The 15085-nt window shown below is 43.0% G+C and overlaps 1 protein-coding gene across 1 annotated transcript in view; it reads left to right on the plus strand.

Moving 5' to 3' along the window:
- Window positions 1-2930: 2930 nt before the first annotated feature.
- Window positions 2931-15085, plus strand: part of LOC111867684 — a 47639-nt gene continuing 35484 nt past the window's right edge. The window contains exons 1-3 of the mRNA XM_033752829.1: window positions 2931-3136; window positions 7330-7490; window positions 11966-12107. Coding sequence (XP_033608720.1) covers window positions 3029-3136; window positions 7330-7490; window positions 11966-12107 — 411 coding nt within the window. The 5' untranslated portion in view covers window positions 2931-3028. The remainder of the gene's footprint in view (window positions 3137-7329; window positions 7491-11965; window positions 12108-15085) is intronic.

The following is a 15085-nucleotide window of genomic DNA, read 5'->3' on the forward strand; positions in this document are numbered from 1 at the left end:
AATGTTGGCATTTAACTGCTAGAAATTGGAATGCGTCTCACTCCGACGAAAACCGATATTACCCCATTTCATTTCCTAAATATTGAAGGCCATGATTTACAAATTAACAGTTTTGCTCTTTACTCAGTACGGGTCTGAAATACGGTCTTTACCTTTGAGCTAGGCCGCGCCATAGCTCAAGCGGTTAGTCGCTGGCTTCCCACCGCGGCGGCCCGGGTTCGATCCCGGGTCTGGTCAAGTGGGATTTGTGGTGGACAAAGTGACGCTGGGGCAGGTTTTCTCCGAGTACATCGGTTTCCCTGCCAATCTTCATTCCACCAATTACTCCACAATCACCCTCACCTATCATCTGGGGCTGGTACAATAGGCCAGAAGTGGCCGCAGTACAAGGGACTTAGTCCCACACCACCAGCAATTAAAAAATACTTTTGAGCTAACAACATACATGTTTGTTAGATACGAGGTTCTCATAAGGATGATCTGTGAAGAGTACTGTATTCTGGAGTGTGACGCCGTGTAGTCCGGTAGAATTTTATCGTCTATGGGCCGGTTGTGATATAATATAGAAGACAAGGATTTCGATGGGGGACCTCTTGATAAATGTCTACTTGGAAGACTAAGAAACAGAAAACTTTAAGATGGATCTCAAAATGTTCACATTGTTCAAGTGGTAGGTTGATGGAAATGTTTGAGGCTTTTGCGCAATTGCTTGCGTTGATATTGGTGTTGAACTTTCAGGTTCTATTACCATAGGCATAATTATTCGCTATTAGTAATAGGTTTCCAAGATACGGTCTTATGGGATGTGACGCTGTTTGATTTGGTAGTTAGTTGCCAACTTTTGGGAGAAACCTGTTCATCTTCAGGCAGCTGGAGACAGCAGCTTCCTCCTGAGACTGTACGGCGTCACACCCCAGAAGACCATAATCTTCAACACTAAACGAGAAACTCATGTACAAGCTTCGACCTTTCGCATTAACTGCGGTTCACTCTCAGAATTCCGTGATTAGGAATGAGGAACACATGATGTACGTACAAAGATGAGAAACACGATATGTTACAACTGTGTCTTTTTTAGCGTGGCAAACAAAATTCCACAATATGTTGCAGTAACGGTTAGAGAAGGGCCGCTCCATAGTTCAGGCAGTTGTATGTATGTATGTAAGTAAGGGGTGGACCATAAAATTCGGCCCGTGCACTGCCACCTTCAATGACCTATTGTGCTTCCCCTTGGATTACCCCTTTATTAATCCTACACTGTAGGACCCTGCTTATGGGGGAGTCATGAAAGTCACTTGGTTCCTTGAAGAACTGACCCAAGTGACGGAATTCTAAATAAGCTATAGCCCCACAATCACACAGGATGTGTGCTGCTGATTCTAGTTCAGGCAGCTAGTCGCTTCTTTCCCACCATGGCTACCCGGGTTCGAGCCCGGGTCAAGTCATGTGGGATTTGTGGTAGACAAAGTAGCACTGGGTCAGATTATCTCCGAGTAATTCGGTTTTCCCTGCAAATATTCATTCCACCAATTGCTCCACAATCACCCTCACCTATCATCTGGGGCTGATAGAATAGGCTACTAGTTGCTGCAGTACAAGGGACTTAGTTCCATCCCACTAAAAATAATAAAAAAAAAGGCTCGAGAGAATCTTTCTGTTACAGTGTCACCACATAAGTTTCCATAAATAGGAGTGTAACATGTGCCAAGGAATTCCAGACTGGTTCCTGTTTCAACGTTTTCTCTAGTCGATTAAGTGGATGCATGCCCGTGAAGACCCATTATCCTTAACACCTTATCATATTTGATTGCATAAACTACTAGTTCGTCTCACTAGTTCACTACACAGTCTCACCCTCTGCATTAGGGACAAGTTCATAGTTCTAGTAGCTTCATACTGATAGGCAACATTACTACGGCTCGACAGCAGATAGCACGAAAGGTCCTTTAAAACGGGAAAGTTGTCCCCGTGCTTAACTAATTAAGCACTACGCCATGAAGGCGTATGGGGGAGTGGATGTACAGATCCACATTTTCTTGACCCCGGCACTAGTTTGAGGTGAGTGTTCAGTTTCACGCCCCGGCCGCTTAACCTCCGGGGAAAGAGCCTCCGGTACCCATTGGATCGGAGGCTGGGTGAACCCCAGAGCCGGTCTGGACGACTTGGAGAAGAGAAAATTCTTGCCCCCACCGGGACTCGAACTCTGACCCTTCAGTCGTCCAGCTCGTGGCCAGTCGCTATACCGACTGAGCTATCCCAGCTCCTCGAAAGGTCCTTAGGTCTAGGGAATAAGAAAACATACTTAAATTTTACCTTTATGCGGCTTGGGACTGTTTTTATTGGTCGCCCTAGAGTACAGGTAAAGCTATCCCTGTAACAGGCTGTCGAGGCCCATAGGGTTGTGAGACACCGAGGCTCCCATATTTTCTAGACAATCGGTTCATAGATGGCGGTGATGATGTCAGCCTTACGAGCCGGCCCAATTTACCCCCAAGAAAATACCTTGTACTGTTTTCTGCTAGAGGCTGATTCGACACCAGGACCCTAGTGCGGCTGCAAGCATTAGGTAATTTGAAAAATCCATTGACCTCATCGGGAATCGAACCTTCGATGTTCTGGCTTGTAACATAGTGCCTCAACCACCTACGCTACCGCCTGCCCCCTAATCGGCCTAGATTATTCAGGATAAACTAATGTATTGGTATAAAAATATTTTTAACTTTCGTTATTAATATTTTGTGTATATCTCCTTTTAAATCTCTCTGTTTTTGAATCCGGAAGGGGGCACGCTTCTGGCTTGCCTCCCCCTTCCCGTACCCATGCTCTTGAAGCAGGGGACGCCAGGCGTAGGGGTCTGAGTCACAACGGTCACAACGACTCTTCATTGCGTGTTCAAACACACAGATACCATGGCTTCCCCACGTGTCCTTGCTTCCCCGGCTCAGAACATTATCTGTCGTCGCAGGCAGCGCATGTACGCTCAGCGGACTGTAGGGCTTCTTTTGAACCGTTCAGTGCCACCGGCCTCATGATGGACAGAAGTTCGATCCTTATCTGGATAGGTGTGCTATTCGCAAGTATAGGAATAATACTTACCTTCAGCTGGAGCAGCATTTTCGACTACATTTTGCGAAAGGTATGTGTTAATTAAAATGGGACATCAATTCCCCAGTACTACAGTGCACATGGCTATTATTTTCACGTTACCAGGTAACATTTCGGAAACAGATCCGATATCCGCAATGTTTTATTAAAAAAAAACTTCAACCCAGTGCACAGTTTCCAAAAATAATAAAAAATCTGACTTAACAAACCTCCATAGAATTTCAGAATTACTGACTTGTTGGTCTTTTGTCCATCGGCCTGTATTCTAAATACTAGAGAACATGACTTTTCGGAAATTGGATCTGTTTTCCGTCCTCAGTTGGGAGGGAGAAACACCGTTGGGTCTCTTAGAAAGGGTTAACAGCATTCGGCATTCCGAATTTATTAGGGTGGATATACAGACACAGACAGGAAGGAGATCGCATAAGCTTACTTTCGGGAAAGTAGGTTAAAATATTACAAAAGTTTAATCAACTTCGTGCAGTGTGACTGATAAAATGTTTTTCCTTTCTTTCCTTTTTAATCTTTCATCCTTGACATGTTTGGTCTTAGAGACCATTTTCGGAAGGACATATCAATACAGGCAGGAACTGCTACTACAGTGCGATTGGTCAATATGGAAACATACATACAATATCAATACAATGTCATGAATACGTGTATAAAACCTGAGCCTGTAACAACCACAGCGGCTTGCATGAATACATTAAAATATTTATAAATTATTATAATAAGTCTGTTTACAAGTGTGGTTTAAAAACGATTTTGATAAAATTTAGAACCAATTTGGTTCGTGTCCCTTATACTGCATCTCTTTAAAGGAAGTTGAGTGTCTACCACGTCGTGGTTCAGTTGTTTGAAGAACAGGACTCTTTAGTGTTTATCAGTCACATTAGACGGAGTTGATAACGTTTTGTATATTTTGTATTGCTAGTGGGGTGGGACTAAGTCCCTTGTACTGCGGCCACTTCTGGCCTATTGTACTAGCCCCAGATGATAGGTGAGGGTGATTGTGGAGCAATTGGAGGAATGAAGATTGGCAGAGGAAACCGAAGTACTCGGAGAAAACCCGCCCCAGAGCCACTTTATCCACCACAAATCCCACTTGACCAGACCCGGAATGGAACCCGGGGCGCCGGGGTGGGAAGCTAGCGACTAACCACTTGAGCTATGGCGCAGCCTTAACCTTTTGTAATACTGCTAGTGTGATGGACGATGATGAACCAAATCAAAGACTAAAATAATATATTTTCTATTTATCAGTAAATTAGTCGCAAAATTAACAAAATAATGCATATCCCACAAGGCTTTATTATAATAAAGTGTACTGGTGTCTCGCTTTAAGATTCCCTCTACAATCTTGTGAAGTCTTCTGTATTGAATGCCCATATGAACCTTGTCCTCTGACAAATAAGTCCTGACGCTACAAACCAACTATGCTTGGCTTATTAGTGCAAGAGAGTAACATGGTAAAGGAGACAGTAGCTGCTTATCGGATATATTTACATAATGACGTTAACACAGGCCATGAAACGGCGTGCCTTAGTGGACATAAGATCCCTCATCCGCAGATCCAAATCAAATTCCAAAGGCTGGATTTCGGAACGAATTTACCGTTAGACAACCTTATAACTTTTCGTAAATAATGAACAACTCCCTACAACATATAATTATACAATATAACCCTGCATGACCGTTCACATGTGGACGCGTAACAACATTGATCCACGAAATGTATAGTGATGTAACTTAACACTATACTGGGCACTATAACTTGAAAGTTTGCATACATAATTTTTAATAATTACTCATGGAACTGAGTCCTTCTAGAAGAGCCGTCAATTCTGCAGCTACTCAAGAATTCCCCAGCATTTTGTGGAACCGGAAGGTTCATTACCGTGTTCACAAGAGCCCTCCACTGGTCCCTATCCCGAGCCAGATTAAGCCAATCTATGCCGTCTTATCCTTTCTCTTTAAGATCCATTTTAATGTTGTCTACCCACCTACGTCTTATGCTTCTCAGTGGTCTCTTTCCTTCTGGCTCTCCCACCAATATTCTATATGCATTACTTTTCTCCCACGTTCGTGCTACATGCCATGCCCACCTCATCATCCTGGACTTGATCATTCTAATTATACTTGGAGAAGAGGCCCACCAGGTATGGAGGGAAGCTGCTAATATATTGAATAAGCAGTGGCAGACAGCCGACAAGGGGTGGTCCTCAAGCTTGGGGGTTGGGCGTGAGGCTAACAGCTCCTCGCCGTAAAAAATAAGTTTGTATCGAAAATGTTCAAAAAGCCTCGGAACTGGACGGATTCTCTGAATAAACATAATTTTAATAAATTTAATAATTTTAATACACCTTTCAATGCCTTTAATACCTATAATAAAAAGTCAAGATACACATGTAATATGTTATCTAATATATCCTTTATATTTTATATATTTAATTTCAGTACCCATATTTAATTCTAGACACAAATTCTGTATCATAGGATATGACACGTTGCACCAGTATGGATCCATATTAGGAGTTCAGTGACCCCAGACGTATTCTTTTATCACTGCCTGATGATGGTCCTATGAGATCGAAATATGAAACACGAAATAAATATTCGATTATAAAATATTGATTGATTATAAATCACTCTGTTGTGGCGACGGCTAACCTAACCCTATATGTAATAACAATAAGTTTTAAATACATGTACAGAGAAACACAGACGTGAGACTACAACAATGCATCCTAACATGATTGTTCGTAGATCTGCAGTAAATGTTCTTTAATAATTCTTTACGTTTTAATCAGCAAATTGCATAATGAGAAGCTTCATAACTTGTACTCTTCTCCAAATATAATTAGAATGATCAAGTCAAGGACTATGAGGTTGGCAGGCCATGTAGCACGAATGGAGGAGACGAGGAATGCATATAGAATATTGATGGGGAAGCCAGAAGGAAAGAGACCACTGAGGAGACCAAGGCTTGGGTGGGTGGACAATGTTAAAATTGATCTTAAGAGAGGTAGGCTGGGATGGTATGGATTGGAGTGATCTGGCTCAGGATAGGGACCAGTGGAGAACTCTTGTGAACACGGTAATAAACCTTCTGCTTCCATGAAATTGTGGGAAATTCTTGAGTAGCTGCAGAATTGGCAGCTCCTCAAGAAGGGCTCAATTCCATGAGTAAGTAAGTTGCGTTTTAATCTCTTAACTGACAAGTGGAAGTTAGTGTACTGTTACAAACTGGCATTGAATTATTATGACCATTCAGCTCAGGTTCTATAAAGAAAAATGTATGACATCACACAGCTCTTATGTTATTTATCGTACTGGTCCCCGAGGCTCAAGCACTTGATGGAATGAGCGCCTCCAGCTCTGCGAAACGGCTGTGATCATGGTCACTTGTCCACTTGAGCTTCCTGGACAAACATACATGCATCTCGACTCTATGGAGCAAAGTCCTTGGAAAACTAGTCGAGAAATTCGCCGATGGTTATCAAACCCGTAGATCCATTGTCATGTTCACAAGAGCCCATCAGTAGTCGCTATCCTCAGCTAGATTATTCCAAACACCGTCTTCACATCCTGTTTCTTTAAGATATTATCCTCCAACAACAGTCTAAATATTACAGGTTTTGCAACGAAACAAATTTTACCTACATTTCTAATCCTTCCCATGCATGCTATATGCACACACATCTCATCCTCCTTGTTTAGACCATGCCCATATTATAAAAAATTTCCACTTCCGTCCACTTAGGTCCATGTATTCTCCCCAGCGTCTTGTCCTCAAACAGTCAACGCATATTCTACCAAGTTTCTCATTCATACAAATCAATAAAGCCATATAAAAGAGGAAAAAGCTATCTCTGTAACAAGCCATGCAGGCCCATAGGGTTGTGAGACATCAAGGCTCCCACATTTTCTAAATAACTGGCTCACAGTTGGTGGTGAGGTTGTCAGCCTTATGCGCCGGCCGACCTTTACCCCCAAGAAGATTCCTGGTATCCATTTCTGTTACAGGCTGAGCCTACTCCAGGGCCATAGTGCGGTTGGAAGGATTAGGTCAATAGAGAAATCCAAAGATCTCTTCGGGAAACAAACCCGCGACCCTCCGGCTTGTAACATAGTGCCTCAACCAATTACGCTACCACGTGCCACGATAAATAAATAATAAAATAGATAAATAAATGTTAGATTGAGAATGATCTGTCCTTTCAGGAACTTCGTTTGTCACCCACATCCCAGAGCTATGCGCTGTGGAAGGTCACGCCTGTACCAATAACTATGGATTTCTACTTCTTCAACTGGACTAACCCGGAGGAACTATTGCAAGAAAACTTCAAGCCTACGCTGGTTGAACTGGGCCCATATAGGTTCAAGTAAGTAACAGAGAGCAACTAGCTTTTTCCGAAGCAGTTTGAATGAAGTAACGGACCTCACACTTGTCCCTATACTATGTGGATAAAGTAAACATGTGAATTTATTCCTATGTCTAATGAAATAAACACGACGCATGCGCGTCTCCTACCTACACGTAGACATTTATGAAGCTAGACTGTGCTGCTACTAGTGATAAACATAGAAAACCTATTACATCCATTACAGCTGTTCCACTTCCATTTGTGACCTATTTACTGGCTCTCCCTCACATATTTTTCCTGAAATAACCCCCCTGATTGTAGAAGATAAAGCTACCCCTGTAAGAGGCCGTGGGGTTCATAGTGTTGTGAGACGTTGAGGCTCCCGCATTTTATAGACAATCGACTCACAGAAGGCGGTGAGGTTGTCAGCCTTATTCACCGGCCGCCCTTTGACCCCAGGAAAATTCCTGGTACTCATTTCTATTAGAGGATCAGTCGACCCCAGGGCCATAATGCGGCTGGGAAGAGTAAGTCAATTGAAAAATCCAATGACCTCAGCGGGAATCGGACCCGCGACCTTCCAGCCTGTAGTATAGTGCCTTAACAAACTAAGCTACCTCATGCACCTCCCCCCGGCTGTAAACAAGCATATTATATGCAGTACACCCCGTCTTACGGACGTCTTACCTACGTCCACCCTTCAAATCTTACGCTGAAACGTCCGGATATCATTATTCTTATTCTTCACTTCATGATACACGCAATAAAGGGGACCATACACGTACGAGTCTGGCTCGCGAGACCGACTCGGCTCGGGTTCCAATGAGCCAAACTCGTCCGTGTGTTGGTCGCAAAGTTGGGAGTCAGCTCATGCATTTGTGGTGAAATTAATCCGAGCCCGGCTCCCGAGTCAAGCTCGCCGAGCCGGACTCGTACGTGTATGGGCCCCTTAAAGCCTGTTCCGACCTGAGGTGGTCATTCAGTATGTGTTCTCCACAATGCTTTATTTTTTTTTTCGAAGGTCTCATTTTCCCTTAGAAAGCGCAAACACTCTTGCATACTTACATACGTACGTGTAATAAAAAAAAACAGGATTTCGACTTAGGAAAATTGGGTTCACTCTTGACGTTCCTTAACGGCACGATTGCATAAGTCGGGAAGTTTCTGTACCCAGATATTTTGCAGATAAGTTTCCGTAGCAGACAAGAATAAACCTTGTATGAACATTAACACAGTGGACACAACCTCCACTGGGTGTATCATAAATACATTTCTTCAATACCCACACAAAAACCATACAGTCTAGATGTGGGAATAAATTTTATTCAATATTCTAAAGGTAATGAGCCAGGATAGCGATTAGCTACGAGTTGGACGACCGAGGGGTCGTAGTTCGAGTCCCGGTATGTCCAAGAATATTCTCTTCTCCTCGTTGTCCAGACCGGCTCTGGGGTCCACTCAACCCCCTCTCCAATGGGTACCTTGGGCTGTTTCCCCGGGGGTAAAGCGGAAGGGGCATGAAGCTTACACTGACCTCGAACCAGTGCCGGGATCAAGTAAACGTGGATCTATAATCCACTCCCCCACACGCCTTCTTGACGTAGTGCTTAATTAGTTAAGCACAGGAATACCTTTACCTTACTTTACGCCAAAAATAAACTTATTCCATACTTCAACACAGTCACGAAGGCATGTGGTGTAGTGGAGGTATAGATCCACTTTTTCTTGACATCGGCACTAGCTGGAAATGAGTGATCAGTTTCTTGGCCCCGTACACATTGGATAGGAGGCTCAATGGGCCCTAGAGTTGGTCTGGACGCTATGGATAAGAGAAAAATCAGCCTACTGGGAAGCGAACCCCGGGCGTGAATCCCCTAGCCTATTCGTTGTATTGACTGAACTATTCCCGAGACCTTAGAATTTCGAATTATAGAACATATCTCAAAATATGCAACTTTATTAAGGGAATTATAAAAAAAATCGATGCAGACATCCCAATAGTGAATACTAGTTCCAACTTGAAAGAAATGTGAAGCACTTTGAATATCTGCAACTTTAAGACGATGGTTCGAAGACTTTAAGTTTGTAGTTTACCTCCTTTACAGTCCGTAACCCACTCAGCATGCATGCCTGTCATAACGTAAGTAATATTCAGTGGACGGGAACTACAAAATTGCTCCCTATTAAGTAATAAACCATACATTTCTTAGTTTTTCTCTAAGTGGCATAACTGTTCAGCAGTTGAGTCTTGTTAAACGATAATTAGCTTTGATGAAATTATTGCATCAAGTCTTCGTGCAGTCTATTAAAGGGATTATCGATAAAACAGGAACCTGCTGTTGATCTTTGTGACCCCAGAGCGCCTCTTAACGTGTTCGACCTGATACACCGTGCAGTGACAACCGGAGGAGAAAACAGCAACTAATTTTGATTACGGCCGACAGTTACGTCTTAGGGTCAGTAATTCGCCATCAGTTTTAGAATGCTGTGTAGACAAATCTATTTTTCGCCCGTACACAGGCTATACGATTTTATGTATTTAGAGATGGGTTCAGTACCTCACTTAATGTAGCGTTCAACTCTACGTCTAGATAATACTGAATTGTAAAGAATTTGGAAGAAATGAGAAGTGCATACGGAAATTTTAATCGGTGTACTTGAAGGATTGAATGGATCTTAGAGAGATAGGATGGGATGGTATGGATTGGATTGATCTGGCTGAGGACAGGGACCAGTGGAGGACTCTTGTGAACACGGTAATGAACCTTCGGATTCCATAAAATGCTGGGAAATTCTTGAGTACCTGCAGAATTGGCGGCTCCTCAAGAAGGGCTGAGCTCCATGAGTAAGTAAGTATACCTGAAGGATGGAGAATATCTAGGAAATAGAGGCACAGAAGTGTGTATAATATTAAAAATGAATCTTGGAGAGATAGGATGGGATGGTATGGATTGGATCGATCTGGCTGAGGATAGGGACCAGTGGATGGCTCTTGTGAACACGGTATTGAACCTTCGGGTTCCATAAAATGCTGGGAAATTCTTGAGTAGCTGCAGAATTGGCGGCTCCTCAAGAAGGGCTGAGCTCCATGAGTAAGTAAGTATACCTGAAGGATGAGGAATATCTAGGAAACAGAGGCACAGAAGTGTGTATAATATTAAAAATGGATCTTACAGGGCTAATGTGTGAGGGTATGGATTTGAATTCAATTGTCTTAGCACAGAATCCAATGGAGTGTGTTGTGAATACGGTACTGAATCTTACGGTTTCATAACCAGGCAGGAAATGACTTGGTAGATGAGCGACTGTTAGCTTCTCAAGAAGGACTCTCTTCCATGGAGCTGGTTTCTAAGGATGTGGAGAGAAGAGTTCCAGACACTAAGGATTACCAGGGATGTACCTATATGTCCACAGTTGCATATGAGCATACCATTTTGGTTATGTATCCTTTTGTCCTATAAATCTGGTATTACATACATATTTTCGATACCTTGAGCGCTGGCGGGGGTTCAGAATTCAAAACAAGAAGTTCTGGGAAGAAATAATCGCCTACTTTTCCTTGATATGACACAGAAAATACAAAAACGACTCGTCCAATAATTCAGCCATTGTTGCGTGTGAATTCATTGCCGCAGTAAAGCTTTTATCTAGCCGTTGCCTAGCAACGACAGGTAGATGCACATACAGACACACAGACTAATGGAAGAAATGTATGAAGTACGTCGTTAGGATGGGCTCAAGTGCCATGGTATACATACAAAGATTCATAAAGATTGGTTCAGGCGTTCAAAAGTTAATAGGGAGTGGGGATATGTAGGAAGGATATGATACAAGCTTACATTCATTTTCTCAAAATAGTTAAAGTAGGAACCAAAATAGGCTAAAAAGGAAATATGCCAACAATGAATAACAAATCTTAACAAAAAACGAACAAATATAACAAACTTTGTGGCCTGTAGTTCGCAAGCGAACTATACCGACCGAGCGACCGCCGCTTGCCGGCGAAGTTAGTGCCAACTTTAGCGGATATAGGGTGTGCCGTGGTCAGCGCATCGGATCCCCACGGCTGTTGAGCTCGGTTTTCTAAACCGGAGCTGCTAGTTTCTTGAAATAGCTCCTCAGTTACCCTCATGAGGCTGCGTGAACCCCGTTCCAGACCCACTACTTCTAAAAAAATCTGGTAGCATCTGGAATCGAACCCGGGACTTCTGAATCTTTAGCCATGAACTCTGGCCACTAGACCACAGAGGCGGTCACCAAAATCTTAAAAGCACTAAAAACATAATTATATTGTATACCTTAGAATTGTCAGCAAAAATAGTCTTTAGCTTCGCAAACGTACAAGTTTGTAATGAAATTTCGTGGCTGTTCACTTTTGGGAAAAACTGGTTGCACCCCCTCCCCGTGAAGACATCCTGGCGTGTGCTTGATAGTCATTATGATCTTGAAAGTTGCGTGTAAAGTGTCTGCTGCTTTCCTTCATTTCTTTACAGAGAAACTCGCGAGAAAGTGAACGTCACCTGGAACGCAAACCGCACGGTGTCATACAAGCAGAAGAAATGGTGGTACTTCGACCCCAGTAACTCCAACGGTACTCTGAAGGACAACGTCACTACACTCAACGCGGTTGCTCTGGTTTGTCTCAGTCTTCTACTTACAAATTTACACATGTAAAAGGGATAAGTTACTGAATGTTTTACAAGACATAAGAACGCCGTAGCCCATAGTCCGCAAGTGACTAAACCGACCGAGCGAACGCCGCTTGTCGACAAAGTTAGTGCCAACTTCAGCGGATAGATGGTGTCGCGTGGTCAGTGTAACGGATCCCCACGGCTGTTAAGCTCGGTTTTCTAGACCGGAGCCGCTAGTTTCTTGAAGTAACCCCTCAATTATCCTCACGAGGCTGAGTGGACCCCGTCCCAGACCCACTAATTCTCAGAAAATCTGGTAGGGCCGGGAATCGAACCCGGACCTCTGGATCTGTAGCCAGGATCTCTGACCACTAGACCACTGAAGCGGTCTTATAAGACATAAGATTTAGGCAAATTACTTGGAAGGAAGTAAGTAACAGGTAAGGTTAAGAAGATAAACTTGTCCCTGTTCTTCATTAAATGTCACGCCATCTGGGCGTATAGGGGAGTGGAGGTATAGATCCACGCGATCTTAACCTCGGCGATAGATGGAGATGAGTATAGAGTTTATTTACAATAAATGATGTTTTCCGTTAAATTCACGAGTGTTACACTGGTTAGCATGTAATGTATTGTTTGATTTTGTGGTGTTTGTATGTAGTAAAGTCTTGTCTGGCGATCAGCTGTGTCGATATAGGGTCAATAATCAATATTTCGGATCCTGTTTCTACCTCCAGATGAAGTGACAGGAGATTGGAGTAAACTTCATAATGAGGAACTTTATAACTTGTACTCTTCTCCAAGTATAATTAGAATAATCAAGTCAAGGAAGATGAGGTGGGCAGGGCATGTAGCACGAATGGGGGAGAGGAGGAATGCATATAGGAGATTGATGGGAAAGACAGAAGGAAGGAGACCACTGGGAAGAAAAATGCTTCGACGGGTAGACAATAATAAAATGGATCTTAGAGAGATAGAATGAGATGATATGGATTGGACTGATGTGGCTCTGGATAGGGAACAGTGGAGGGCTCTTGTGAACACGGTAATAAACCTTCGGGTTACATAAAATGTTTGGAAATTCTTGAGTAGCTGCACAATTAGTGGATCTTCAAGAAGGGCTCAGCTCCATAAGTAAGTAAGTAAGTAAGTAAGTAATAAGTAAGTAAGTAAGTCTCTACCTACATCATCAGGGCACGTATGATGAGCATGGTATAAATACAAAATGCGGCCGCGACACTTATCGTCTTAACCCATGATGAAGGAGACGGAAACAGTCTGCGAAACGTTGGGTCCCAGTTATATATTAACATGGCCGATCGCCCGAGAAGATTTAATTCGTTAGTATTTAAATAACAACAAACGCTATAGAGGATCTTTGTTCATTAAAGTGTTATTAATTAATAGTCGTTATTTTTAAAAAGCAAAAGCATAACTAAACATTAAGTACTGGAGATGAAACAACAGTTCCGATTTTCATGATTACATAACCTGAATTTGCCCAGTAATATACATCTAACGAGAGATACAGTATTTTAGTTAGTAGTTGTATGTCGGTTCAAAGATAGCGCCCATTATAACGAGCTGAAAGTGCAGAGTTCTGTGGTGGGTGGAAGCTGCAAACATTCAGTCTGATGATGCGTTTCCCTTCAAAAATCCCACCCGGATTTAAACCCTTAAATTAGACTTACTTAACGGAAAATGTTGCTGCTTTTCAGTGATCAGCCAGTCGAATGTACACAGAACGCTCAGGACGTCCTTAACTATCTCAGACGTTAGCTTCATCTAAATAGAAAGCTATTTAATTCCTGCCTCACAGAAGACACACCGTGTCTCAGTTACTAAGGCAAATAGGTAAATGCTAATAAGAAATCCACAAATTTCCACTATGGTAAAGAAAGTAAAGCTATCCCTGTAACAGACCGTGGAGGACCATAGGGTTGTGAGACGTCGAAGCTCCCACATTATCTAGACAATCGGCTCACAGATGGCGGTAAGGTTGTCAGCCTTGCTCGCTGGCCGCCGTTTACCCGCAGGAAGATTTCTGGTATTCATTTCTGTTAGAGGCTGAGTCGATCCCAGGGCCATCGTGCGGTTGGAAGGATTAGGTCACTTGGAAAAATCCAATGACCTCATCGTGAATCGAGCCCGCGACCTCCCGGCTTGTAGCATAGTGCCTCAACCGACTACGCTACCTCATGTCTCTGCACAAATTTCCGCCATGAAAGGGAAAAATATTGTTTCTTAATGTTAGAAGAAGTAAGTACAGTAACTTCTGTGCTTTAAATGGTTATATCATGGTTTCACAAACTATAGGACACAACTTACTGTAAGCATTGGGAAATGTCACAGTTCTCAAGAATTACTTAATACACAGCTGTTCCTATGCGCAAGCTGTGACAGGTCAGTTAGACCAGCCTAACCCCTGTACTGACTGAGCTGTCCCAAGGACATAACAATGAATACGAACTTTAGAAGAAGAATTATTTGGCAATAAGCTTTGCCAGTTTATTTATGAACCTCTCAGTGATGGGAGAGTCATGATAGCTCAATCGGTACAACAACGGGCTACATGCTGTACTGCCAGGGTTCGGTTCCTGATAGAGGCAAGAGGTTTTTCTATATTCCACAACGCCCAGACCGGCGCTGGAGCCCACTCAGCCTCCTATCAAATGGGTATCAGTGGATTTTCCCTCCAGGGGAAAGCAGCCGGTTCGTGCAACTGACCACTCACCTACATCTACTACGTAGATCAAGAATGGTGGAGCTATACCTCCATTCCCCAATATGTCTTCATGACATCATCATCATCATCAGTAATCTGTCAAGACGACAGGTCCNATCTTCATGACATAGTGCTTAATTAATTAAGCACAGGGAGAAGTGTACCATGTTTTTACCGCTCTCAGTGACAAGGCGTTCTTCAAGACACTTTAAACTACTTGTTGCAGTCTCGGGTCTAGAAAACCGTGGGGATCCATG

This window comes from Cryptotermes secundus, unplaced genomic scaffold, assembly GCF_002891405.2.
Source record: "Cryptotermes secundus unplaced genomic scaffold, Csec_1.0 scaffold519, whole genome shotgun sequence".
NCBI lineage: Eukaryota > Metazoa > Arthropoda > Insecta > Blattodea > Kalotermitidae > Cryptotermes > Cryptotermes secundus.